The sequence below is a fragment of the Pogoniulus pusillus genome, chromosome 16 (genome assembly GCF_015220805.1).
Source record: "Pogoniulus pusillus isolate bPogPus1 chromosome 16, bPogPus1.pri, whole genome shotgun sequence".
Classification (NCBI taxonomy): Eukaryota; Metazoa; Chordata; class Aves; order Piciformes; family Lybiidae; genus Pogoniulus; species Pogoniulus pusillus.
In genome coordinates this window covers 2,107,820-2,133,036 of record NC_087279.1, presented here as the reverse complement: position 1 = coordinate 2,133,036, position 25,217 = coordinate 2,107,820, and the positions used below count along the sequence as shown (strand labels likewise).

The 25,217-nt window shown below is 54.2% G+C and overlaps 1 protein-coding gene across 3 annotated transcripts; it reads right to left on the bottom strand.

The window, feature by feature from the left end:
- Positions 1 to 5: 5 nt before the first annotated feature.
- Positions 6 to 24,359, bottom strand: CRBN (cereblon). Of its 3 annotated transcripts, none has more exons than XM_064156168.1 (11): positions 24,277 to 24,359; positions 17,747 to 17,862; positions 16,285 to 16,487; positions 15,200 to 15,349; positions 11,201 to 11,363; positions 8,008 to 8,070; positions 6,277 to 6,361; positions 5,003 to 5,118; positions 3,094 to 3,158; positions 2,324 to 2,455; positions 6 to 1,082 (listed from the first exon to the last, which is right to left on the bottom strand). In XM_064156168.1, the coding sequence occupies exons 2-11, from the start codon at positions 17,828 to 17,830 to the stop codon at positions 899 to 901; spliced, it is 1,245 nt and encodes a 414-aa protein (XP_064012238.1). In that variant the 5' UTR covers positions 17,831 to 17,862; positions 24,277 to 24,359; the 3' UTR covers positions 6 to 898. The 3 variants fall into 3 exon arrangements, with proteins under 3 accessions (XP_064012238.1, XP_064012236.1, XP_064012237.1); XM_064156166.1 differs by lacking the exon at positions 24,277 to 24,359 and adding an exon at positions 22,808 to 22,994; XM_064156167.1 differs by lacking the exon at positions 24,277 to 24,359 and adding an exon at positions 22,808 to 22,994 and having other exon boundaries at positions 17,747 to 17,859.
- Between the last annotated feature and the right edge of the window lie 858 nt (positions 24,360 to 25,217).

Below are 25,217 nucleotides of genomic sequence, written 5' to 3'. Positions count from 1 at the left end.
GTCCCTGACTTCAATGTCTGGTTTATAGGGAAACCTTTGCTGTTGGGAAGAGTGAGAATGGGAACTGGCACTTCCTGAGCTCCTAGTGCAAAAGGAAGGAAACAAGGAGGTGTTAAAATAAATACCAGTGGGAAAAGAAAATGCAACCACACTTTGAAGGAGTTCCTCCCAGGCCACTGCTGGGAAAATGGTCTTGACAGGAGGTGCTTGGAGGATTAAAGAGAAGCACATTCAAGAGGAAAGGGCAATGTTGGTTCGTGGGAGTATGATTTGTAGACACAGTTTAACATTTGAGACTTCTAAAGTCAGATTCAATAGAGCAGACAACTTGCAGGGACCAAATACTTCAGATGGGCACTTCTCAAAGGGCATCTTCTGGTGCAATGCTTCCAGGAATTCCTCCTTTTACCAACTGCAGAGTTGCAGTTCTCTTCAGCCAAGCCTCTGAGACAAAGCAGGAGGATAAAATGTGAAGTACTCCATGTACTCAGCAAAACCCCCTAGGAGTAGACCACGGGAAATATGCCACAGCCAGGAGTTGGTGTCTACCTACAGATATTGCATAAATTAAACTGTTTCTCAGTGATTTCCCTTCCCCAACACCTTCTTTCACTGGAAGCTGACAGCAGTCATAGAAGGAAGGAGCAAGTCCAGTCTGAAATCCCTCCTGCAGCTCCTGATGTCCCCTGCCACCTCTGCTCCTCAGCTGTCAGCACAAAGGTCAAACCTCCAGCTCTCAGCGTCCTCAAAACCGCAGTGAGGTGGATGCACTCCAAACCCTGCTTGCTGGGGTCTTCTGCGGGGTGCTTGGGGTCTGGTTTTTAAGTTTAATGAAGCAGCAGACTGGAGCAGACACACGTGGGAGTGCTGCCTGGTCACCTCCAGAGCTTGTGCTGGCTCACAGGCAGAGCAGGGGGGTTCGATCCTGGCCGGAGTCGTCCTCTGCTTCTGGAATACGAGGCAGGAGAGCAGATCTTGTCAAGCCCCAGAACTTCTGAGGGGACAAATCCTTCTTGGTAGCTGTGAACTTCCAGCCCATGTGGTTGCCACAGATTCTGCACTGGGCTATAGTCCAGGCATACCTACCAAAAACAAAGCAGAGAGTTGATGCTGAAGCCACGTGCCAAGCGCTGGAGCACAGCTCACTGGTCAGGTAATGGCAAGCCCTAAGTAGCTTTTCAAAGCACCCTCAGATGGGCAGCAGGAACCACAATTGTGGCTGCTGGAATCACAGAATCAGCCAGGTGGGAAGAGAGCTCCAAGCTCAGCCAGCCCAACCTAGCACCCAGCCCTGCCCAACCAACCAGACCATGGCACTAAGTGCCCCAGCCAGGCTTGGCTGCAACACCTCCAGCCACAGCCACTCCACCACCTCCCTGGGCAGCCCATTCCAGTGCCAATCACTCTTCTCTGCCAGGAACTTCCTCCTAACAACATCCAGCCTCAACCTGCCCTGGCACAGCTTGAGGCTATGTCCCCTTGTTCTGGTGCTGGCTGCCTGGCAGCAGAGCCCAACCCCACCTGGCTACAGCCTCCCTACAGGTAGTTGCAGACAGCAATGAGCTCTGCTGCAGGCTGAACACCCCCAGCCTCTCCTCACAGGGCTGTGCTCCAGGCCCCTCCCCAGCCTTGCTGCCCTTCTCCAAACACCTTCCAGCACCTCAGCATCTCTCTGCAATGGAGGAGCCCAGAACTGGACACAGCACTCCAGGGGTGGCCTGAGTAGTGCTGAGCACAGGGCAGAAGAATCTCCCTTGTCCTGCTGCCCACACTGCTCCTGAGCCAGCCCAGGAAGGCACTAAGTCCAATCCCTGTGCCAAGGCATAGCCACTGAGAAAAGGTCACACAGGAACACATCCATGTGGGTTTGGAATCTTTACAGAGAAGGAGACTCCACCACCTCTCTGGGCAGCCTGCTCCAGTGCTCCATCACCCTCACATTAAAGGAGTTCTTCCTCATGCTCAGATGGAACTTCTGCTGTTCCACTTTGTGCCCATTGTGCTTGCCCTGTCACTGGGCACCACCACACAAAGCCTGGTCCTATCCTCCTGCCAACCACCCTTTAAGTATTGATCAGCACTGATGAGACCTTCCCTCAGTTGCTGTTTTCCAGACTAAAAAACCTCTAATTCTCTCAGCTTTTCCCTATCAAAGAGCCCCTCCAGTCACCTCACAGCATCTCTGTAGCTCTTTTCTCTACCCTTTCTAGCAAGTCCCTGTCCCTCTTGAACTGGGGACTCCACCATCTACCATTCCAGCAGCAGAGGGGTACACTTACAACCCAATTCCTGTCGTTTCCTAACACAATGCCAAGTTTCTTACCCAGGAAACCAGCTGTGCTCTGTCGAGGGCCTTCCACTCAGGTTCAGGTTGCAGGCTTTATACACAGTAAGAGTTTCATGGATGTAGCCATGAGGATTCACATATGCTGCCATGGGGCCACACAGGGACAAGCTGCAACAGGAGAGAACTTGGTCAGTGGGCAAGAAAGGAACAACACAACAGAGGCTGCCAAATGTAAACAGAGGGAAAAAAATCTTGGGCTGATGGGAGGTGTCCCTGCCCAGGACGGAGAGTTAGAACTGGATGAGCTTCAAGGTCCCTTCTAGCCTAACCCATTCTGTACATCTGTACATCTCAAGAACCTTATTCAGCCAGGGCAGGATGTAAAACTCTATCTAACAAATGGTATCTCAGAAGCAGAGTGAACCTTCAGTGCACTTCAGTCACCTCCAGTGGCCCAGTGCTGGCCTAGATGGCAGAAGGTGACATTTCACACTGGTTTCTGGCACAACAAGCATGCCCTTCATAGCATCACAGCACGGTTTGGGTTGGCAAGGACCTTAAAGATGATCCAGTTCCAACCCCAGAGCCATGGGCAGGGACACCTCCCACTAGTCCAGACTGCTCAAAGCCTCATCCAACCTGGCCTTAGCTCAAGAAACTCATTTTGGTCTATAAAGAAAATTCCTTCTACTAATATCTTATTAGAGCTGTGGAAAACACAGTGGTTAGAAGACACAACCCAGCTTAATGTGCTCTGCTGTGCCCAATGTTTCTGATCAAGAACCTCCCAAGAGCAATAAACTCACCTGAATATTTCATTCTTGGTAGTTATTTCTGTGTCTTGGCACTGCTTACAGCAGAGGGATGTGCACTTGAAAAGAAAGAGAGAGAGAGGGGAAGTTAATGCATTTCCAGATGCTTGTAGCTAATAAAAATGTCTCTCCTCCTCCCTCAGAACAGATTTGGACCCAATTACTTTTTTTATACGAAGAGCAATCACCTCTGTGGGGGTTGGGCTCTGCTGCCAGGCAGCCAGCAACAGAACAAGGGGACACAGCCTCAAATTGTGCCAGGGCAGGTTCAGGCTGGATGTCAGGAGGAAGTCCATGCCAGAAAGAGTGATTGGCATTGGAATGGGCTGCCCAGGGAGGTGGTGGAGTGGCTGTGCCTGGAGGTGTTGAAGCCTGGCTGGGGCAGTTAGTGCCATGGTCTGGTTGACTGCACAGGGCTGGGTGCTAGGTTGGGCTGGCTGAGCCTGGAGCTCTCTTCCAACCTGGCTGATTCTATGATTCTGTTTCCTTAATCAAAGGATATTTTCTTTCTTCTGCATTTTACTTAATTATCTAAAAGACAAAAGTGTTTTTATAGACTTTTCTCCTCCTCCCTCCTCTAAAATCATAATCAATAAACTCAGACAGAGGAGGACCTGACCACACAAAGATAATAAATGAAGCAACCTTCTAAGGTCTCTAAAAGCTAATTTAGAAGAAAGAAAAAAACACCAAACCAAAAACCCAACCTTTGCTCTCCTAAAATCCACCCCAGGAAATGGAGCTGAGTCCAAATGCAATCATTAAAGTCTCTCTAAACTTTTGAGCATGCTGCAAATCAATGGGTTTAATTTCCTCACCCCCCACAACAACATCTAAGACATATTGATCCTTCTCTTAAAAGATGATAACAGATCCATCCAACACAACTTCAGGAAAGGGGAAAGGAGCAACTCATCACTGCCATCAGGGCTCATTTGCTGAGCAATTACCAGCTTAGCAGAACGCTCCAATTGGTTTCCTACCTCTCTTTTCAAGGGTAACCACAGAATAAGACTGGTTTGGGTTGGAAGGGACCTCAAAGGTCCACTGGCAAGGGCACCTTCTACCAGACCACATTGCTCCAAGCCTCATATAACCTGGCTCTGAGCACTGCAGGTTCCTTCCAACTCAAACCATTCTGTCACTCTTTGAGTAATGTTTTGAAGAGGAAGGACCCAGCACACAAACCCACCACAGGGCAGGAAGGCACCTCCAAAGCTCACCCAGTCCAACATCCCTGCCAGAGCAGGATCACTCAGAGCAGATCACACAGGAACACACCCAGGCAGGCTTTGAGTATCTCCAGAGAGAAAGACTCCACAGCCCCCCTGGGTAGCCTGTGCCAGGGCTCTGCCACCCTCACAAGGAAAAAATTCCTCCTCATGTTTCCATGACACTTCCTCTGCCTCAGCTTCCACCCCTGCCCCTTGTGCTGTCCCTGGGCATCCCCCAGCAGAGCCTGGCTGCAGCCTCCTGGCACTCACCTGCACACATTGAGAACCACTGCTGAGGTCACCTCTCAGCTCCTCCTCTCCCAGCAGCACAGCCCCAGCTCCCCCAGGCTCTGCTCCTAACAGAGCTGTTCCATTCCCTTCAGCAGCTTTGTGGCTCTGTGCTGGACTCTCTCCAGCACTTCTATGTCCCTCTTGAACTGGGGCGCCAGAACTGGACACAGGGCTCCAGATGTGGCCTCAGCAGGGCAGAGCAGAGGGGCAGGAGAACCTCTCTCAACCTACTCACCACAGCCCTTTTCAACACTCCCTACAATGGCATTGCTCCTCCTGGCCACAAGGACTAAAGGAACGCCCAAACTCACTCTCTGAAATGATATGTACTTTGTCACAGTCCCTGCTGTTTGCTTGGGTGAGGGCAGTGCCATGCCAAGCAGAGCCAGGCCACTCACCCTGTTCATGATGTCCAGCTCGCAGCGCAGCCGCTGCACCGCGCTGCCGATCTTCAGCAGCTGGATGCGCAGGGCGTCGTCGATGGGCAGGCAGGCAGCCACCCTGTAAGAGAAATCTGGAGACAGAAAGGCCTGTCAGAAGAGCACAGAGAGCCCAAACCTGCTCTTCCTACCCACTGCCAGCTCAGCTGCTGCAATACTTTGAGAGGTCACCTCAGTGCCTCCTGCCCTAAGGCCGCATCATGATTTGGCTAATCCACGCTCGGACATCACCAGGGAGGGAGCCTGAAGAAGGGGGTAAGGGTCTGAGCTTGTATCCTAAACACAGAGCAGCCCCCTGGAGAATGCTGGCTGATAAAGGATTCCACTTGAGCAGGGTTTCCAGCTCAGGGGGGAAGGAAAATGGGAAGAGGAAAGAGGTGGGAATAAAAACAAAACAAACAACAGGGAAAGGAAAAAGGAGAAGGGAAAAAGGAAGAGAGAGGAAAAATAGGGAGAAGGAGGAGGGAAAAGGAAGAGGGAGGGGGAAAAAAAGGGAAGGGGAGAAAGAGGTGAGGGGGAGAAAAGTAAAGAAGTAAATTCTGGGGCAGCAAAATTCAACCAGGTACCACAAGGCAGAAACAGAAGCAGCAGTGGAGTTCACCATGGTCAGTCTCTGCTGTAGCTAACATCCCCCTTGGCCTGTCTCTAGACCCCCTCAGCACAAGTCCCTCTGCAGCCTTCCTGTAGGATCCCTTCAGCTACTGGCAGGCAGCTCTAAGATCCTCGTGGAGCCTACTCCTCTGCAGCTCCCTCAGCCTGTCCTCACAGCAGAGCTGCTCCAACCCTTGGATCATCTCTGTGGCCTCCTCTGGCATCACTCCAGCAGCTCTGTGACCTCCTTCTTATACTGGGGACAGCAGAGCTGGAGGCAGGATTGCAGGATTGAAGATGAGGTCTGAACAGAGCAGAGCCAAGGGGCACAAACCCCTCTCTTACCCTGCTGCCCACACTCCTCTGGCCACAGCCCAGCACACAGCTGCCTGCTGGGCTGCAGGAGGGCACTGCTGTCTCCTGGGAAAGCTGCTCAGCACCCAACACCCCCCAAGGCTCTTGCTTCAAAGCTCCTCTCAACCCACTCTGTCCCCAGCCTGGATCTGTGCCTGGACTGAGCCAAGTTTCTTGCAAAGTGGCAGTGAGGGCTGGATTATCAATACAACCTGATCAGCTCAGTCTGGGTTTCAGCAGAACTGACCCCCCCCAGCCCCGAGTTCATGAGCTCAAGAGCACCATACCTATTGGGTTGGTTGGAAGAGATTCATCTTTAAGATTTTCATCCCACTCATGGAGCTGCCTCTTGACTCTTTCCATCAAGGTTTCCTTTTGTTAGAAGAAAAGCCTAGTTTAAATACACAGGTATTTCTGGGAGGGGGTTAGGAAGAACACAAAAGAAACAAAAGAAGGAAGCAAAATGCAGAGTAAGCTCTCAGCCCTACGTGGACATGAACTTTTCAAGACTCACAAATCAATTACAGACTCATTTTGTATTGACCTTTCTGAATCTGAGAGGAAATGAGAAGAGGAAATCAGCCAAAATGAAGCAGTGGCCCATGCTGGTTGTGGCTATCACTTGAGATGAGGTGACAGCTGGGAAATGGAGGTGGGGGATGGCCAGGAGGATGCTTCTGCCCCTCACACCAGGTACTTTATATAGTAACAGACATCTACACACAGCTACAGAATGAAACAGGTACTCCTGAAAGAGGTGGGTTGGACTAGAGGACCTTTAAAGGTTCCTTCCAACTCAAAAGCATTCTATGCTAAACCACCTCTAAGAGGAAAGACCTAAAACTAGCTTGGAGCACAGTGGTCAGGACACTCACTTGAAGCACATGGGACAGAGGATGGAGTTTTTACTCCAACACAACAGGAACCTGAACCTCTGTCATCCAGCCCAGATCACAGAATCCACAGAAGAGACTCCTGAATGTCATCTTGTCCAAACTCCCTGCAGTGAGCAGGGATATCTCCAACTGCATCAGGTTCATTAAGGTCCCCTTAAGTTTCACCTTGAATGTCTCTAAGGATGAGGCTCCCACTCCATCAGTGGACAATCTGTTGCAAATATTTCACTATCCTCATGCTAGAGTGATTGGAATGGGCTGCCCAGGGAGGTGGTGGAGTTGCCATCCCTGGAAGTGTTGGAGCAAAGCCTGATGGGACACTTAGTGCCATGGTCTGGTTGGTTGGGCAGGGCTGGGTGCTAGGTTGGGCTGGCTGAGCTTGGAGCTCTCTTCCAGCCTGGGTGATTCTATGAAGCAGCAATTACTTGGAAAATGGATCACCATGAGACAGGGAAGATCACAGAATCATCTAATGACTTGGGGTGGAAAGGACTTTTAAAGCTCATCCTGTCCAACCCCCTGCACTCAGCAGGGCCATCTGCAGCTAGAGCAGGCTGCTCACAGCCCCAAACAACCTGACCTGCAGTGGTCCCAGGGATGGGGCAGCTCCCATCTCTCTGGGCAGCCTGGGCCAGGGTCTCACCACTATCAGTGTAAAAACAATTCTTACTTTTCTCCAGTCTGAATCCTCCTCTTTTAGTTTCAAACCATCACCCCTTGCCCTGTAGGACAGGGGGCAATGGTTTGAAACTGGAGCTGGGCAGATTTAGGTTGGACACCAGGAGGAAGTTCTGCATAATGAGAGAGGCAGAATACTGGAACAGACTGCTCAGGGCTGTGGTTGAGGTCCCCTCCTTGGAGACATTCAAAATCAGACTCAGTGGGACCCCAGGCAGCCTGGTCTGGTTGGAGATGTTCCTGCTGACTGCATGGGGGGGGGGGGGCAGGGGGTGGACAAGAGAACCTGTGAGGGTGCAATGCCACCTGTGAAACTGTAACCTGCAGTCAGTCCACATCTTGGCAACGTAACTTAGGAGCCAACAACATGAGAGCTTTTACATCATCCAGTAACTAAACAGTGGAACAGACACAACTCACTGGCAGTGCACAGGGGGAACTTACAGCATCGTACAAGGAGTAGAGCCAGGGAGGCCAAGAGGTCAAACTGGCGCAGTGGAACTTCCTCTAAAACCAAAAGCACAAACATTTATCCTCAAGCAGCAGCAGCTTGCAGGGGCAGCTCTTGCTCAGGCACACAAAACAGAGGAGAGGGCCCTGATTCTTCAAAGAAACACCCAACTGTCACCAGCAGGACCAGCACTGCAGTGTGAAGCTTGCAAAGCACTTCCCCACTGCACTGGGAGCAAAGACTTCTGTCCCAGGCATGGATATTTCCCCAGGAAACCTGGCTCAGCATTAAAAGTGTTTCTAATGTTGAGAAGCAGGAGAGACTCAGGCTTGGAAAGGGATTTCCACCCCCCAAAGCATTGTCTCTGGGCTTAACTCATCCATGAACATGTCCAAGGAGTGTCAGAATCAACAGCTCACTACTATTTGTTTGGGGGTTCTAGATGGTTGCTGGTTGGGTTTTTTTTTGCTCCAGAGTTCAAAAATCACTGAAGAAACCAAAGCCAAATCAAAACCTTAACTGCATCTGACAATGAGGAGAGCTACCAGAACTCTGTATCAACCTCCAGAGGAACTGCCCAAGATCTGTGCTCAGCTCAGGGACCCTCACTGCAAGAAGGATGTTGAGGTGTTGGAGTGGGTCCAGAGAAGGGCAATGAAGCCTTGGTGAAGAGGTGAAGAGTCTGGAGAAGTCTGGGGAGGAGCAGCTGAGGGAACTGGGGTCCTTTAGCCTGAACAGAAGGAGGCTGAGGGGAGACCTTTTGTCTCTTTACAACCCCTTGAAAGGAGGTTTAAGAGAGGTAGGGATTGGTCTCTCCTCTCAGATAACAAGCGACAGGACAAGAGGAAATGGCCTCAAGTTGCACCAGGGGAGGCTTAGTCTTGAGGTTAGGGAAAATGTCTTCCCTGAAAGGGTTGCCAAGCCCTGGCACAGGCTGCCAGGGAAGCAGTGGGTTCATCATCCCTGCAGGGCTCTGACACCATGTGAACGTGGTGCTGAGGGATGTGGTTCAGTGGTGGACTTGGCAGTGCTGGGTTAAGGGTTGGACCCAAGGACCTCTGAGGTCTTTTCCTCTGCTCCAGTTTCAAATCATTTCCCTTGTCCTGTCACCACAGGCCCTTCTTAGCAGCCCCTCCCCAGCTTTCCTCTAGGTCATAGAGGAACCCCACCTGGCTACAGCCTCCCTGCAGGCAGCAATGAGCTCTGCCCTGAGCCTCCTCTGCTGCAGGCTGCACCCCCCCAGCTCCCTCAGCCTCTCCTCACAGGGCTGTGCTCCAGGCCCCTCCCCAGCCTTGCTGCCCTTCTCCAAACACCTTCCAGCACCTCAACATCTCTCTGCAATTCAGGAGCCCAGAACTGGACACAGCACTCCAGGGGTGGCCTGAGCAGTGCTGAGCACAGAGGCACAAGAAGCTCCCTTGCCCTGCTGCCCACACTGCTCCTGAGCCAGCCCAGGATGCCACTGTCCTCTTCAGACACTGAAATGTAGCTCTAAGGTGTGTCCCCCGAGACCTCAGCCTGGAAAGGAAAACAGTCCCAATTCCTTCAGCCTGTCTGCACAAGGGAGGCCCTCCAGCCCTCTGATCATCTTGGTGGCCTTCTCTGGACTCTCTCCATCATAGAGTCCCTGTCTCTCTTGTGCTGGGGGCCCCACAGCTGGACACAGCACTCAGGTGAGGTCTCTGCAGGGCAGAGGCAGAGTCCCCTCTCTCCATCTCTGGCCACGCTTTTTCTGATGCAGCCCATGCTGCCACTGGCCTTCTGGCCTCAAGTGCACATGGCTGGCTCATGCCCAGCTTTGCACCCATCAGCACCCCAAGTCCTTTCCTGCAGGGCTGCTCCCAGGTTGCTCAAGGCCTCCTCCAACCTGGCCGTGAACGCTTCCAGGGAGGGGAAATCCACAACCTCCCTGGACAACCTGTTCCTGTCTCTCCCCACCCTGCTGATGTGCTGCTCTCTGAAAAGGCTGCCCTGCCCCTGGGAACCAGCTCAGCTGACACTTGAAAGGCTTTTGCTGGTGTAGCTATGCCATTATGACACAGCAGTTTGGTGCTTATTATGGGACACAGTTTACTGCAGCAAAATTATCCCTCTGACAGGACGTTTTATGTCAGAGTCCTAAAGGCAAAGGCTGCACACTGCTACAAGTGCACACTGCCTTGTACAAAGGCATCTTTTAGCACCTTTTGAACAGCACAGCTGCCTCCAGCACAAATCACACCACATTATTCCCCTGAGCATGGCACAAGTTTGTAGCTTAAACCTGGCATCAGCCACGGAGGAACCCTGAAAACTCTGTGCAATGATCTCCAAGTGAATTCCCTCCTGATTCCAAGCACTGTCACAGCTGCAGGGATGCTGAAAGGATGTAAACAAGCAAAGAGAGGATTTGGGCAATGAAGGCAAATCATGTGCTGGGCTGCATCAGAAGGAGTGTGGGCAGCAAGGCAAGATTGGGGATTCTGCCCCTTTGCTCTGCTCTGTTGAGACCTCACCTCCAATCCTGCCTCCAGTCCTGGTGTCTCCAGTGTAAGGACAGAGCTGCTGGAGAGAGTCCCCAAAGGAGCAGCTCTGCTATGAGGACAGGCTGAGGGAGCTGGGGTGGTTCAGGCTGGAAAAAGGAACCTCCCTGGGCAACCTGTGCCAGTGTCTCACCACCCTCACTGCAAACTTCTTCCTAACATCCATTTTCAACCTCCCCTCTGCCACTTCAAACCCATTCCTCCTTCTCCTGTCATTACAAGACCTTGTCAACAGTTCCTGCCCAGACCTCCTGTAGCCCCCTTCAGATCCTGGAAGGCCACTCCAAGGTCTCCTGCAAGCCTCCTCTCCTCCAGACTGTAAAGCCCCAACTCTCTTAGCCTGTCCTCAGAGCAGAGCTGCTGCAGCCCTCCCAGCATCTTGGTGACCTCCTCTGGACTCACCCCAACAGCTCTTATCATGTAATAACTACCTAATACTACTGTAACTGAACCCAAAGGGAACCTCCTAACACAAACCAAGCATCTCCCCCACTGCTGATGGGTGACCAGTAAGTCACACAGCAGGTGAGACCAGCAAGAGGCTGGCACTTAGCATCCCACAGCACAGCAGAGGAACAGCAGGCATTTTCTATGGATTCTCCAAACAGCATCCAAAACAAACAACAACAAAAAACCCCAAACCAACCCCCAGGTAGCTCCTAACCTTTTGATATTTCTGCCACCACTGATGGAGGGCTCTGTCCTGCCAGGATGTAGGCTTGGAAGAAAGGAAAAGGTGGCAGCGGCTGAGGGACTGCAGCTGCACTGCTGACATGGTTGACGGCAGCACTCGCTCAGGAAGGATCTGGACCTTGGCCTGCTGGATTCTGAGGAAAGGAAAAAGAGAGATGAGATGCACAAAGACAGACAAAGTCTACCCCAATGGCTTTCCCTGCCTGTAACATGCTGGCTGCTGTGACAGGTGAATCACCACCCAGCAGCATGGGACTGGAGCCATTCTGTCAGCTCAAGCCAAGCTGTACCCCTGCAGGGAAGAGCACCTGAGGGCACACAGCACATCTGCAGCAAACCAAAGATATTCTGCCATAGGTTTTCTCCTGCCCTTGGCTAAGTTCAGTCTGGAGAGGAGAAGGCTCCCAGGTGACTTTATTGTGGCCTTCCAGGATCTCAAGGAGGCTACAAGAAAGCTGGGAAGGGACTTTTTAGGCTGTCAGGGAGTGATGGGACTGGGGGGAATGGAACAGAGCTGGAAATGGGGAGATTCAGACTGGAGGTTAGGAAGAAGTTCTTCAGCATGAGGGTGGTGAGAGCCTGGCACAGGTAGCCCAAGGAGGTGGCAGGAACCTCATCCTTGGAGGTGTTTAAGGCCAGGTTAGATGAGGCTGTGGCCAGCCCGACCTAGTGTGAGGTGTCCCTGCCCATGGCAGGGGTCTTGGAACTGGCTGATCCTTGTAGTCCCTTCCAACCCTGACTGATTCTGTGATTCTAAGTTCCTGAAGTCACTGTTGCTGACTGCACCTTGGTCTCCCTGAACTGAAGACTGTTCCAGAGGACCACAGAACTGCTGAAGCTGGAAGAGATCTCTACTACCAAGTCCAACTGCTCCCCCAGAACTTCTGCTAAGCCACTGCCACTAAACCACAGCCCTCAGCACCACATCCATGCAGCATTTAAACACCCCCAGAGATGGGGACTCCATTGCTTCTCTGGGCAGCTTGGGCCAATGCCTTAGAACCCTTTCTGGGATGAGACTTTTCCTGATACCCAACCCGAGCCTCCCCTGGCACAACTGGAGGCCATTTCCTGATGTCCTGCCACTTGCTGCACATCAGAAGAGCTTTTATCCTTTAAAATCCAGAATTAGCTTTTTTCCCCCCAAACATTTCTTTTTGCACTGCCAGACAGAACTCTGCAGATCACCACTTGGAGATTTCCAGCAGAGTTTTGTTGCTGGATCTTTCCCCCCCTGCCTCTCACAGTCAGCTACCTTCCCCATAGGACAGGCCAGGCTGCCTTTGTGTTTTAGAGCATGAGGTGTCTGCTGGGATGGTGGTGGCCAGGATCAAAGGCAACACAGCAGAATATTTTACCCCCTCAGCACTGTATTTTTAGGTATTCTCTCTCCTCAAATGACTTTCAGTGTGAGCTTTTTGGCCAGCTACTACCTATCAAGAAAGGCTGTGGTGCTGAAATGCAGTTTGCTATCTTCAAACCATGGAAGTTGATGTGTTCAGAGCTCAAAATCAGCAGAAATAGGATACAGGCTCTGATCAGCTGTGATGCTGTGAACATCCTCCTGCCAACAAGGTTACCTATTCACAGGGTTCAGCAAGGTGGCTGCTTGGGACACTCATGTGCCCTTGTGGCCAAGAAAGTCAACGCCACCCTGGAGTGCGTCAAGAAGAGTGTGTCCAGCAGGTCTGGGGAGGTTCTCTTCCCCCTCTACTCCAAGGTCTCCCTAAAGTGTTCTCTTCTCCAGGCTGAACAAGCCCAACTCTCTCAGCCTGTCCTCACAGCAGAGGACTTCCAGCTCTCAGATCATTTTTGTGGCCTCCTCTAGACCCACCCCAAGTTTTAAGTCATTCTTTTGCTGGGGGCTCCTGAGCTGGACACTGTATCCAGATGGTGCCTCAGCAGAGCAGAGTATCATCTCCCTCCCCCTGCTGCCCATGCTGTTGAGGTTACACAGGCTCATCTGCAAAATGAGCTGACAATACCAGGAGGTTCAAGGTCTCTAATCACTCCCCAAACCCACCAAATGTACAGCATTCAGAAGAAGGGCAACTCTGTGCAGCTGAAACCACTCCTGGGCTTGCTAAGCTGAGCAAACTCCCTGACCTCCTCTATTTCATACACATAAAAATGCACATTTATGAATGAAGGCTGTGAATGGGCTGTGTAAAAATGACCTCTGGTAGTCAGAAGTGATAAAATCACCTTAAAATGCTTTGACAGCACAACAAAACCACTGAATCACAGAATTAACCAGGTTGGAAATGACCTCTAAGATCATCGAGTCCAACCTAGCTCCCAACCCTACTAATGAACTAACCCATGGCACTAAGTGCCTCATCCAACCTCCTTTTAAACACTTCCAGGGATGGGGACTCCACCACCTCCCTGGGCAGCCCATTCCTATGCCAATCACTCCTACTGTGAAGAACTCCTTCTTAAAGTCCAGCCTAAAACTGCCCTGGTGCAGCCTGAGGCTGTGTCCTCTTGTTCTGGTGCTGGCTGCCTGGCAGCAGAGCCCAACCCCACCTGGCTACAGCCTCCCTGCAGACAGCAATGAGCTCTGCCCTGAGCCTCCTCTGCTGCAGGCTGCACACCCCCAGCTCCCTCAGCCTCTCCTCACAGGGCTGTGCTCCAGGCCCCTCCCCAGCCTTGCTGCCCTTCTCCAAACACCTTCCAGCACCTCAACATCTCTCTTGAATTGAGGGCCCCAGAACTGGACACTGCACAGTACTGACTGCTTGTGGACACTGACTTGTGAGTGAGAGGGCTGCTGTTGCTGGAGGTGGTGTTCAGGTACTGCCACCTTGTGTCCAAGGCGATTCCTCTAAGCTCTAGCACTTGCCGTGTGTGACACCAGGTGTTTGTGAGGGACACCAAGCAGCATACAGTCCTTCACTTTCTCAGCAGGAGGTCCAAAAAGGATATAAAAATGCTGAGCTCAGAATGCTCCCAGGCCTCCTTTAAAGCACTGCTACTACACTGAACAGCAGAGTAGAGATGGGCAGCTTTGGATTTACAGAGTGGGAGCAAAACGTTACAGGCTCTGCACTGAAGAGGACAGAAACCTCTGGCAATTGTGCCAATGGTGCCATGCCCATGGGCTCAGCATCTGGACCTACATCGCTGGGCAGTGATGCTGACAGAGAATCCCAGAATGGCTCAGGCTGAAAGGGACCTCAGAGCTCATCTCCTCTCACGGGCAGGGACACCTCACAACTGAACTCTGCTGCTCAAGGCCTCATCCAACCTGGCCTTGAAGACTGCCAGGGAGGAGGCAGGGGCAGCCTATGCCAGCGTCTCACCACCCTCACGCTGAAGAACTTCTTCCTCAGATCCAGCCTAACCCTGCTCTGCCTCACCTTCAAACCATTCCCCCTTGGCCTGACTTTAGACATCCTCAGAAGTCCCTCTGCAGCCTTCCTGTAGGTTTCCTTCAGGTACTGGAGGTAAGGTCTCAGCATAGCAAAGTCAAGGGGCAGAATCCTCTCTCTTGCCCTGATGCAGCCCTGCACACAGCTGCCTGCTGGGCTGAATGAGGGCACTGCTGGCTCCTGGGAGCTACTCAGCACCCAACTCCCCCAAGGCTCTTTCTTTGGAGCTGCTCTCAACCCCTCCTGCACCCAGCCAGGTTGGCCTGATGCAGCTGCAGGTTGAACCTCACGCAGCTGGTACTGGCCTGCTCCTGATGCCTTCTGGATGCCATCCCTGCCTTCGGGGGACTCCAGAGCACTACACAGCTTGGTGTCATCAGCAAGCTTGCTGAGGGTGCACTGGAGATGGTAACAACTAAAATATGAGTCTTAGAAATGTTAGAAGTCCTTCAGAACCAGAGAAACTACTGATGAAGCACTCAGTTACTACGTAAAGAGTCAATATTGTGTCTGAAGACAGAGATGCACCTGCAGTAAATCGTGTTTCAGTGAAACAAGATCTGCAACACCTAGAACCAAACCCAGCATTTCCTTACCCATCTGACTGGGTTCTTATTTCCAGCACTTTGAACCTCTGTCTTCCTATGGCTTTCACTTTGACTGTTTCAATTCCATATTCCTGCTCTTCTCTGTAGGCATAGATCTCTGCCGTGGTTCCAAAATGCGCTTCCCTCTCCCGTGCATTGCTAAAAGGAACAGGATGGACAAGGTTACCTACCCTCACTCAGATCTCACCTGACAGCCTGCCCACACTGCCTGGACTTGATCAGCCAAAACACCCTCAGCTACTCACAGCCACTCATTCCCCACTTGAAAAGCAGCTTCTCAAGTTTGGCTGGGGAGGGTTTTGTGGGCTGATTTGGTTTGATTTCAGGGTCTAGAAGGGAAATATCTGACCGCAGGGATCAGCAATTTACCCGAGTTTGAAATGGTTTAAAGTAATCAAGGTTTCAGCGTTTGAGGGGCTGAAAATGATGGGCTGCTTGCAGGGAGCAAGAAATCCAGAACTTCCCTTCCCATTCCAGTATTCTCCCCCAAACCCAGTGTGCTTTTTCTGCATGTGAAATGCAGGTTAAGTCCAAGGACCAAAACTCTTTGGACTGACCTTATAAAAACTATTCTTATCAAGCACAGTAAAATGGGGGGGGAAGAGAAGGGGGAGTACTCTCAGCTTCCTTAGGCACAGATTAGTTTTCACCTTTCCCACTTTTCCATCACCCCCTGTCCCTCAGCTCTCTTTGCCTATGCCTCATTTACACACCAAACAAGCAGTCACACCTTGACAAGGAGACAGCTCTCAAACCAAGAACCTGTGTTGTGACACTTCAGGCTCATTCTATTAAGCAAGAAGCTGAGCAAGGCATTCAAATGCCTGAAACCAAGAGGAGGCTCAAACAAGGAGAGATCAACATTGCCTCTCTACACAAACAGGTGAGGCTCTCAAGCAGCTACCCTGAGAAACACAAAATCCTCGACTGTTTTTCTGTCAGCTTCCAAGCACAGCTCCTGTGCTTTGCCAGCAGAGAGCTGCTGCAACCAGCTGCTTTTGCTCTAGCATCCACAGAACCCCTGCTCAAAAGACATGCTGCACACCACCAGCAAAGCCACCCGTGTAGTTTACCTGTATGCAAGGACAGCAAAGGTTCTGTCTTTCTGAATTAAATTCCGCACCATGCTAACCTCTTGCGGGCGGAAGAGCTGCAGGGGCAGGGTCTGCCCAGGGATCAGCATCACCATCACGTGCGGCAGCACCGGGATCACCTGGCAGCTGTCGTCGTCGTGCACCGTCCTGCCGTGGAACTCCTCCATGTCAGAGCCTAAGTACTGCAAGGGAGGATGAGAGCAGGGCTCGGGTGAGCTGCAGGCTGAGAGAGGAGGGCTCGGGCGAGCCGGGGGGAGCCGAGAGAGGAGGGCTCGGGCGAGCCGGGGGGAGCCGAGAGAGGAGGGCTCGGGCGAGCCGGGGGGAGCCGAGAGAGGAGGGCTCGGGCGAGCCGGGGGGAGCCGAGAGAGGAGGGCTCGGGCGAGCCGGGGGGAGCCGAGAGAGGAGGGCTCGGGCGAGCCGGGGGGGGGGGGGGGGGGGGGCTGAGAGAGGAGGGCTCGGGCGAGCCGGGGGTGGGGGGGGCTGAGAGAGGAGGGCTCGGGGGGACTGAGAGAGGAGGGCTCGGGTGAGCTGGGGGGGACCGAGAGAGGAGGGCTCGGGGGGACTGAGAGAGGAGGGCTCGGGTGAGCTGGGGGGGACCGAGAGAGGAGGGCTCGGGTGATTTACAAAGATGGGAGGAGGGGCAGGGTGAGCCGGGAGGCTGAGAGAAGAGGGGCGGATGATTTACAGAGAGGGGAGGAGGGGCAGGGTGAGCCAGGAGGCTGAGAGAGGAGGGGCAGGGTGAGCCAGGAGGCTGAGAGAGGAGGGGCAGGGTGAGCCAGGAGGCTGAGAGAGGAGGGGCAGGGTGAGCCAGGAGGCTGAGAGAGGAGGGGCAGGGTGAGCCAGGAGGCTGAGAGAGGAGGGGCAGGGTGAGCCAGGAGGCTGAGAGAGGAGGGGCAGGGTGAGCCAGGAGGCTGAGAGAGGAGGGGCAGGGTGAGCCAGGAGGCTGAGAGAGGAGGGGCAGGGTGAGCCAGGAGGCTGAGAGAGGAGGGGCAGGGTGAGCCAGGAGGCTGAGAGAGGAGGGGCAGGGTGAGCCAGGAGGCTGAGAGAGGAGGGGCAGGGTGAGCCAGGAGGCTGAGAGAGGAGGGGCAGGGTGAGCCAGGAGGCTGAGAGAGGAGGGGCAGGGTGAGCCAGGAGGCTGAGAGAGGAGGGGCAGGGTGAGCCAGGAGGCTGAGAGAGGAGGGGCAGGGTGAGCCAGGAGGCTGAGAGAGGAGAACTTTGTGAGTTACAGAGATAAAAGAAAAGTTTCCCTTAAGGATATTACAACAAAATTGCACAAAGGGAATCAAAGCCTCTTCTAGCAGTTGGATGGAGCCTCGAACAGGCTGGGCAATGTCCCTGGTCATGGCAGGGTGCTTGGAACTAGATCATCTTTGATCTTCCAACCCAAACCACTGTGCATTCTAGGAAGAAGCAATCAAAGGCTGATCTGTAAGGCACATACCACGTGTGATGTTGGCAAGCTGGTATCAAAATTGATGATGTTTGGCTTCTCAGCTTCTCTGCTGTCTTGATCTTCAACTTCCATTTCGTTGTCATCCTCTTCCTCGTTCTCTGCTACTAAGCACACACAGAACATCAATCAGCAAAGGCTACAACAGTCAGAGGAGCACAGAAATTCACTTCCCAGGCTGCAGCCTTTTGGTTTGGAAACTTGGAAAATCACTTTCTTGCAGATCCTCCAAACCACCATTCTCTAGGAAGGGTCAAAAGCTGGCAGCTGAACTATGAAAGGCTGAAGAACCATTTCTTTCTCAGAAGAGAAGAATAACCCAAGCCTGTGAGCTCAGATTTCCACCATACAAGTACCCTCCTTAACTCAGTTCTAAACAGGGGGCCAGAGAATTTAACTTCTCTGTAGGAAGTAACAAACCTGAGCAACAAAAACAGTTCAAAGCAATCTGAAGCTCTACATTCACTGCTGCTTACTTAGACACTTCCTCTGCTGTCTGCCTCTCCTGTCACCTACCCCTTCCTTCTGAAGCTCTCACCTCAGCACAGTGATGCTTGTCCCCGTGGGTCTCAGCCCATGCACTGTCACCTACCCCTTCTTTCTGAAGCTCTCACCTCACCAAGCACCCAAGCCCCAGCACATGCACAAACCCAGCTGCTAAAGAAGTAAATAATGACCCTCTGCAAAGGCTTCCACCTGCAAAGAGTATCTAAGCAATATTGCTCTCTTCCTCATTCTCAGCACCAAGTTTTGATGCTACAATTACTTTCAGGCAACAGGACAGTTAAATTATCTCATTTCATTTTGGAAACACAAATGGGGAGGCCACATCTGGAGTACTGGGTCCAGTTCTGGGCTCCCCAGCTCAAGAAAGAGAGAGGGAACTGCTGCAGAGAGTCCAAAGGAGGCTGCAAAGCTACCGAGGGGCTTGCAGCAGCAATGTGAGAAGCAAAGGCTGAGAGCCTGCAGAAGAGCAGCTCCAGAGGGAAGCTGAGCAGTGCCCAGCAAGAATAAAAGGGTGGGGGGCAAGAGGACAGGGCTAGACTCTTGTCAGTGGTGCCCAGGGACAGGACAAGGGACAATGGGCATGAACTGGAACCCAGGAGGTCCCATGTGAAAAGGAGGAGAAAGCTGCTTGGTGTGAGGGTGCTGGAGGCCTGGAGCAGGCTGCCCAGAGAGGCTGTGGAGTCTCCTTCTCCAGAGATTCCCAACGTGCCTGGCCACTGTGCTGCTGGGCAAGCTGCTGCGGGTGGCAGAACTTAAAAGCAGAGAGCCTCCATCCTCCTAACTACAAAGACATTCCATGCCTCTATGAGAAGTCTGCTACAGACAGTTAGGAACCCCAACAGAGGAACATTTCAGACAGAACCACAGAAGGGCTTAGGTTGGAAGGGACCTCAAAGATCATCCAGTTCCAAAACCTAAACTGCCAGCAGTTTGCTTAACTTCAGAGAGGCAAACAGAAGGAAGCTTTTACTTTTTTTTGCTGTGCAGGGTGTGGGAAGAAGCCTCCTCTCCAAATAAATCATCTTCTGCTTTGCAGGAACTCTCATTAAGTTGCATGCACCACTAGCAGCTTTCACAGCCTTTGAGAGTGAGAGAGAGGCTGTTTCACTGGGCTGTTCTCCACACAAAAGGAATTAGCAGCAGTTGGGCAGAAAAGAACTGTGCCCTGCAAACTTTTGCTTGCTTCTTGCCAGAAAGACACAGAGAAGCTGCTGTGTGTGGTGGCAGAGGGGAGAGATGACTCATTCCACTGCAGCAGCAGCACCATGTGCACGGCGCGGAACAAGCCTCCACCCTCCTCACTCTCCTCCTCACGCCCCACCACAGGGGCAGCAGATGGAAGGCAGAAGGAAATGCACCCTTAACGATGCCTATTTATGATGATTTCTCTTTTTGCAATGTCAGGGTTAGTGAGCCCTGCAGCACAGAGCAAGAAGGGACGGGCAAGTGCTGAAGGCCACAACACCCCCATGCAGAGATACAGGCTGGGGCCACAGTGGCTGAGAGCAGCCAGACAGAGAGGGATCTGGGGGTGCTGATTGATACCTGCCTGAACATGAGCCAGCAGTGTGCCCAGGTGGCCAAGAGAGCCAGTGGCATCCTGGCCTGCATCAGGAATGGTGTGGTCAGCAGGAGCAGGGAGGTCATTCTGCCCCTCTACTCTGCACTGGTTAGACCACACCTTGAGTGCTGTGTTCAGTTCTGGGCCCCCCAGTTTAGGAGGGACATTGAGATGCTTGAGCGTGTCCAGAGAAGGGCAACGAGGCTGGGGAGAGGCCTTGAGCACAGCCCTACGAGGAGAGGCTGAGGGAGCTGGGATTGGTTAGCCTGGAGAAGAGGAGGCTCAGGGCAGACCTCATTGCTGTCTACAACTGCCTGAGGGGAGGTTGTGGCCAGGAGGAGGCTGCTCTCTTCTCTCAGGTGGCCAGCACCAGAACAAGAGGACACAGCCTCAGGCTGTGCCAGGGGAGATTTAGGCTGGAGGTGAGGAGAAAGTTCTTCACTGAGAGAGTCATTGGACACTGGAATGGGCTGCCCGGGGAGGTGGTGGAGTCGCCGTCCCTGGAGCTGTTCAAGGCAGGACTGGACGTGGCACTTGGTGCCATGGTCTGGCCTTGAGCTCTGTGGTAAAGGGTTGGACTTGATGATCTGTGAGGTCTCTTCCAACCTTGGTGATACTGTGATGGCACCTTGCATGGAAATGCTCCCATTTCCTTTGTGGCAAGGTGTATGTCCCCAGACCCTCATGCTGTGCCACTGACACTACCAAATCTACACTCAGCACCTCAGGGTAGAAAGAAGGAAATATTAAACTCATTAATCAGGAACTGAGAAGGAAATACAAAGGCCACAGTGGCTTGCAGTGATAGAATCACAAAAACATCCAGGCTGGCAAAGTCCCTCAATTGCTGTCTACAACTACCTGCAGGGAGGCTGTAGCCAGGTGGGGTTGGGCTCTGCTGCCAGGCAGCCAGCAACAGAACAAGGGGACACAGCCTCAAGCTGTGCCAGGGGAGGTCCAGGCTGGAGGTTAGGAGGACGTTGTTGGCAGAGAGAGTGATTGGCATTGGAATGGGCTGCCCAGGGAGGTGGTGAAGTAGCCGTGGAAGGAGGTGTTGAAACCAAGCCTGGCACTTGGTGCCATGGTCTGATTGGTTGGCCAGGGCTGGGTTCTAGGTTGGACTGGCTGAGCTTGGAGCTCTCTTCCAACCTGGTTGATTCTATGATTGTATGAATCACCAAGCCCAACCTAGAACCTTTACAAGATTCACCTCAAACCATAGCCCTAAGCACCACATCCAAACCACCCTTAAACACAGCCAGGCTGGGGGACTCCACCACCTCCCTGGGCAGCTCATTCCAGGCTCTGAACACTCTCTCCATGAAGAGCTTTTTCCTAATGTCCAATCTAAACCTCCCCAGCCTCAGCTTGAGGCCATTCCCCCTTCTTCTGTCTCCAGTTCCCTGTGAGCAGAGCCCAGCAGCAGCAGCCTCTCCACAACGTCCCTTCAGGCAGCTGCAGACACCAATGAGGTCTGCCCTCAGCCTCCTCGTTTTCACACTAACCATCCCCAGCTGCCTGGGGTTGAGAGGGAACCAACTGAAGCTTGAAGAGGAGAGATGAAGACTGGAGATGAGAAAGAAATTATTGAGAGTGAGGGTGGGGAGACACTGGCACAGGTTGAGGGTGGGGAGACACTGGCACAGGTTGCCCAGGGAGGTGAGACACTGGCACAGGTTGCCCAGGGAGGTTGTGGGGCACAGAAGCACCCAACGTGATCAAAGATCACGTTGGGTGCTTCTGTGCCCCACAACCTCCCTGGAGGTGTTCAAGGCCAGGTGGGGTGGGACCTTGAGCACCTGGGTGGAGCAGAAAGGGTCCTTGCCCATGGCAGGGAGATTGGAACTGGATGATTCTTCAAGTCCCTTCCAACCCAAACCATTCTTTCGCTCTCTAAATCTGCTATTTCCTAACGCATGCAGCAAATGTGTTTGCACCCTTCTAAACACACAAAACGCTCAGGGGACCTTCTGCTACAGGGAACTGAATCGCTGGCAGGAGCTGCTGCTACATTCTCCTCTTCGTTAAGGTGGGAAGAGGGCAAAGCAGGTTGTTATGCAATAGGTATCCTCCGTGAGGAGCCTCAGCCGTGCCCCTGGACAGCCAAACCAGGCTGCTCCGCAAGCTCCAGCAGCAGCAGCACTGCTGCAGCCTGGGCAGCCCAACGCTGCCCTCCAGTCGCCAGCACCGCACCTCCTGCTCCCTAACGAGCATGGAAACGGAGACTCTTTCCAAACCAACCCACGTTTTCCTTAGACCCTGCTTGTGCACAGGCCCTGCGTTCGCCCTCTTCGGTGGGAGCTTCGCAGCAACGTTTCGCCCAGCGCCTGAACGCCCTCTGCCTGAGCGCCTCCTCCTCCACCGCTCCGCGACGGACTGCCTCGGCCAAGGCTGTAAGCGACCGACGCCAGCCCGGAGGCAAGGCTGCAGCTCCGCAGCCAGCGCCGGCTCTGCGCCGCCTCCCACCCACCCGACAGCGCCCGGGCTCCGGCTCGGCCCCGCTCCGCCTGCCCTCACGCTGCCCGCGGCAGGGCAGTCCCCGCACGGCCGCCGGCTCCGGCCCCGCACCCGGCCCGAGCAGCCCCCGCAGCGCCGCGCCCGTCCCCGCCGCCGTCAGCCCCGAGCCCGCCCACACCCGCCCGACGGGGTCCGGGCTCCGGCTCGGCCCCGCTCCGCCTGCCCTCACGCTGCCCGCGGCAGGGCAGTCCCCGCACCGCCGCCGGCCCCGTACCCGGCCCGAGCAGCCCCCGCAGCGCCGCGCCCGTCCCCGCCGCCGCCAGCCCCGAGCCCGCCCACACCCGCCCGACGGGGTCCGGCCTCCTGCCCGCCCGCCGAGCCCGGCCTGGCGCCGCCCGTCCGCCCGGCGCTGCCTGCTCCCGGCGCGGCGCTGCCTGCCCCCGGCCCGGCGCTGCCTGCTCCCGGCCCGGCGCTGCCTGCCCCCGGCCCGGCGCCACGCCGGCTCCCTGCGCGCCCGCGGCCCTTACCGGGCACCAGCTGGAGGTGGTTCCCCATGTTGTTATGGGGCTCGCCGCCTCCCTCCTCGGCGGCCATCGCTGTTTACCCGGAGAGGAGCCTGGGAAGCCGCCGGGGCGGAGGGCGGGGGCGGCGGGAGGAGGAGCCCAGCAGCCGCGGCCCGGCGGCCCCTAGCGGCAGCAGCCGGAGCGCTGCGGGCGGGGCAGGGCTCGGCACCGTCCTGCTCCGCGGTCATTTTATACCCGGCGCAGCGGGGAAGGCTCCGCGGAGCGCCGGCGGCAGGCACAGTGGGGAGCCTGGGCCCACAGGTCCCCGGGGGTCGCGGAGAGCGTGGCAGGGCACAGCCCCGACATGTCCCCTCGGGTCCCCGAAGCGCCTCCTCTCCTGGGAGGTCCCAGCCACCGCTGAGCTCCGGAGCCTCCCCAGCGTGCTGCCAGAGCCCCTGAAGCCTGCCTTCGCAGTGCCGGGAGACGGCGTGGATGTGGATCCGATCCCCGGCGGATCACTCCACGGCTAAAGGAGCGGGAAGCAGACGCTGTAAAGAGCGATTGGCTCTGGGCGATCCCCGCAGAGCCGCCCGAGGGGGAGCACATCTGCCTGGAGAGCAAACGGGAGCTGCAGAGGAGCCAGGGCAGCTGCGCTGCGCACCGCGGGCGTGGAGGTGCCCAGCAGCTGAGCGACCTCGCCTAAGGATGTCCCTGCTGACTGCAGTGGGGCTGGACTAGAAGACCCCTAAAGGGCCTCTTCCAACCCAAACCACTCTCTCTGATTCTATGAGTGACCTCTGTTAGTAGTGGAATAGACCTCAGGGAGGTGGCAATGACATCCAGCCTGGCCTTGAACACCTCCAGGGAGGTTGTGGAGCACAGAAGCACCCAACGTGATCTTTGATCACGTTGGGTGCTTCTGTGCTCCACAACCTCCCTGGGAAACCTGTGCCAGTGTCTCATCACCCTGGGAAACCTGTGCCAGGGTCTCATCACCCTGGGAAACCTGTGCCAGTGTCTCACCACCCTCACTGCCAAGAACCCTTTCCTAACATCCAGTTTCAATCTCCCCTCTGCCACTTCAGACCCATTCCTCCTCCTGACTTTGTCAATAATCCCTCCCCAGCCCTCCTGTAGCCCCCTTCAGATCCTGGAAGGCCACTCCAAGGTCTCCTCAAAGCCTTCTCATCTCCAGGCTGCAAAGCCCCAGCTCAGAGCCTGTCCTCAGAGCAAAGCTGCTGCTGCAGCCTCATCACCTCCCCACCGCTGCCTAACCAGAGCTACACTCCTCTGGCACTGTGTAGAGGCTTTAAACACAACCTCCCCCAAAAGCAGCAGCACTGCCAGAGAAAAAATCCCCACCCAAAGCATCTGGGTGGTTGGCAGAGTATTTGAGGGTCCTCCCTGGCTTAACCTAGTGCCAAACCTCAGCTGTGCCATGCATGGTGCTTACTGTGCCTCGAAGCTGCACAAGTAGTAGTTATGGTACTTACTGTGCCTCAGAGCTGCACAAGTACTGGTGTCTTCTCTTTCAGGACTCAGATTCTGGGGGTTTCTTTGACCACATAAAAATGAAGACTCTGTTTTGTAGAGCTGCTGGAAGAAAATGGTTGAGATTTGTCAGCTGAAAGGGCAAAATGTGGAACCTGACATAAGTTTAACCAGAAAGGGTTCACAGGGGCTTTGTGGTAGGGTAGAAACCCAATGAATGCACTCCAGAGAAGTCACTTTGGTGGAGTTGCCTCTGCACTGCCCAGCTCTTACCCCAAAGCTGTGTCTCATGGTTTATCATCATTACCTCTCCCTCTAAACACTACTCAGACAAACACAACTGTCCCATCGTGGCTCTGGGGTTTCTCACTTCCTAGCAAAAAGCTTCCTGCTGCTGTTGGCATTCCATGCAGACTGCCACACATCACTAAATCCCACACAGTGCTCCCAGGCATTTCATGCTTCATCACTGGCTCAGCCCTGCTCTGTTTTCTCTCAAGTAAGACCTTTTTAGAGGGCAAAACTCTTGTACCTTTCAGCTGCTCTGTTTAATATGTCCAATTCCACAGAATCAGAGCATGCAAGCGTGAGAGGGGTTGGAAGGGGCCTCTGGAGCTCAGCCAGTCCAAGCCCCTGCCAGAGCAGGGCACCCCCAGCAGCTTGCCCAGCAGCACAGTGCCCAGCTGGCCTTGGCAGCTCTCCACACCAGGACACTCCACAGCCTCTCTGGGCAGCCTGCTCCAGGCCTCCAGCACCCTCACAACAAACAACTTTCTCCTCTTGCTCACATGGAACCTCCTGGGCTCCAGTCTGTGCCCAGTGCCCCTTGTGCTGTGCCTGGGCAGCACTGAGCAGAGCCTGGCCCCAGCCTCTTGCCCCCCACAGCTCCTTTCCCTCTTGCTGAGCATTGCTCAGCTGCCCTCTGGGGCTGCTCTTGTGCAGG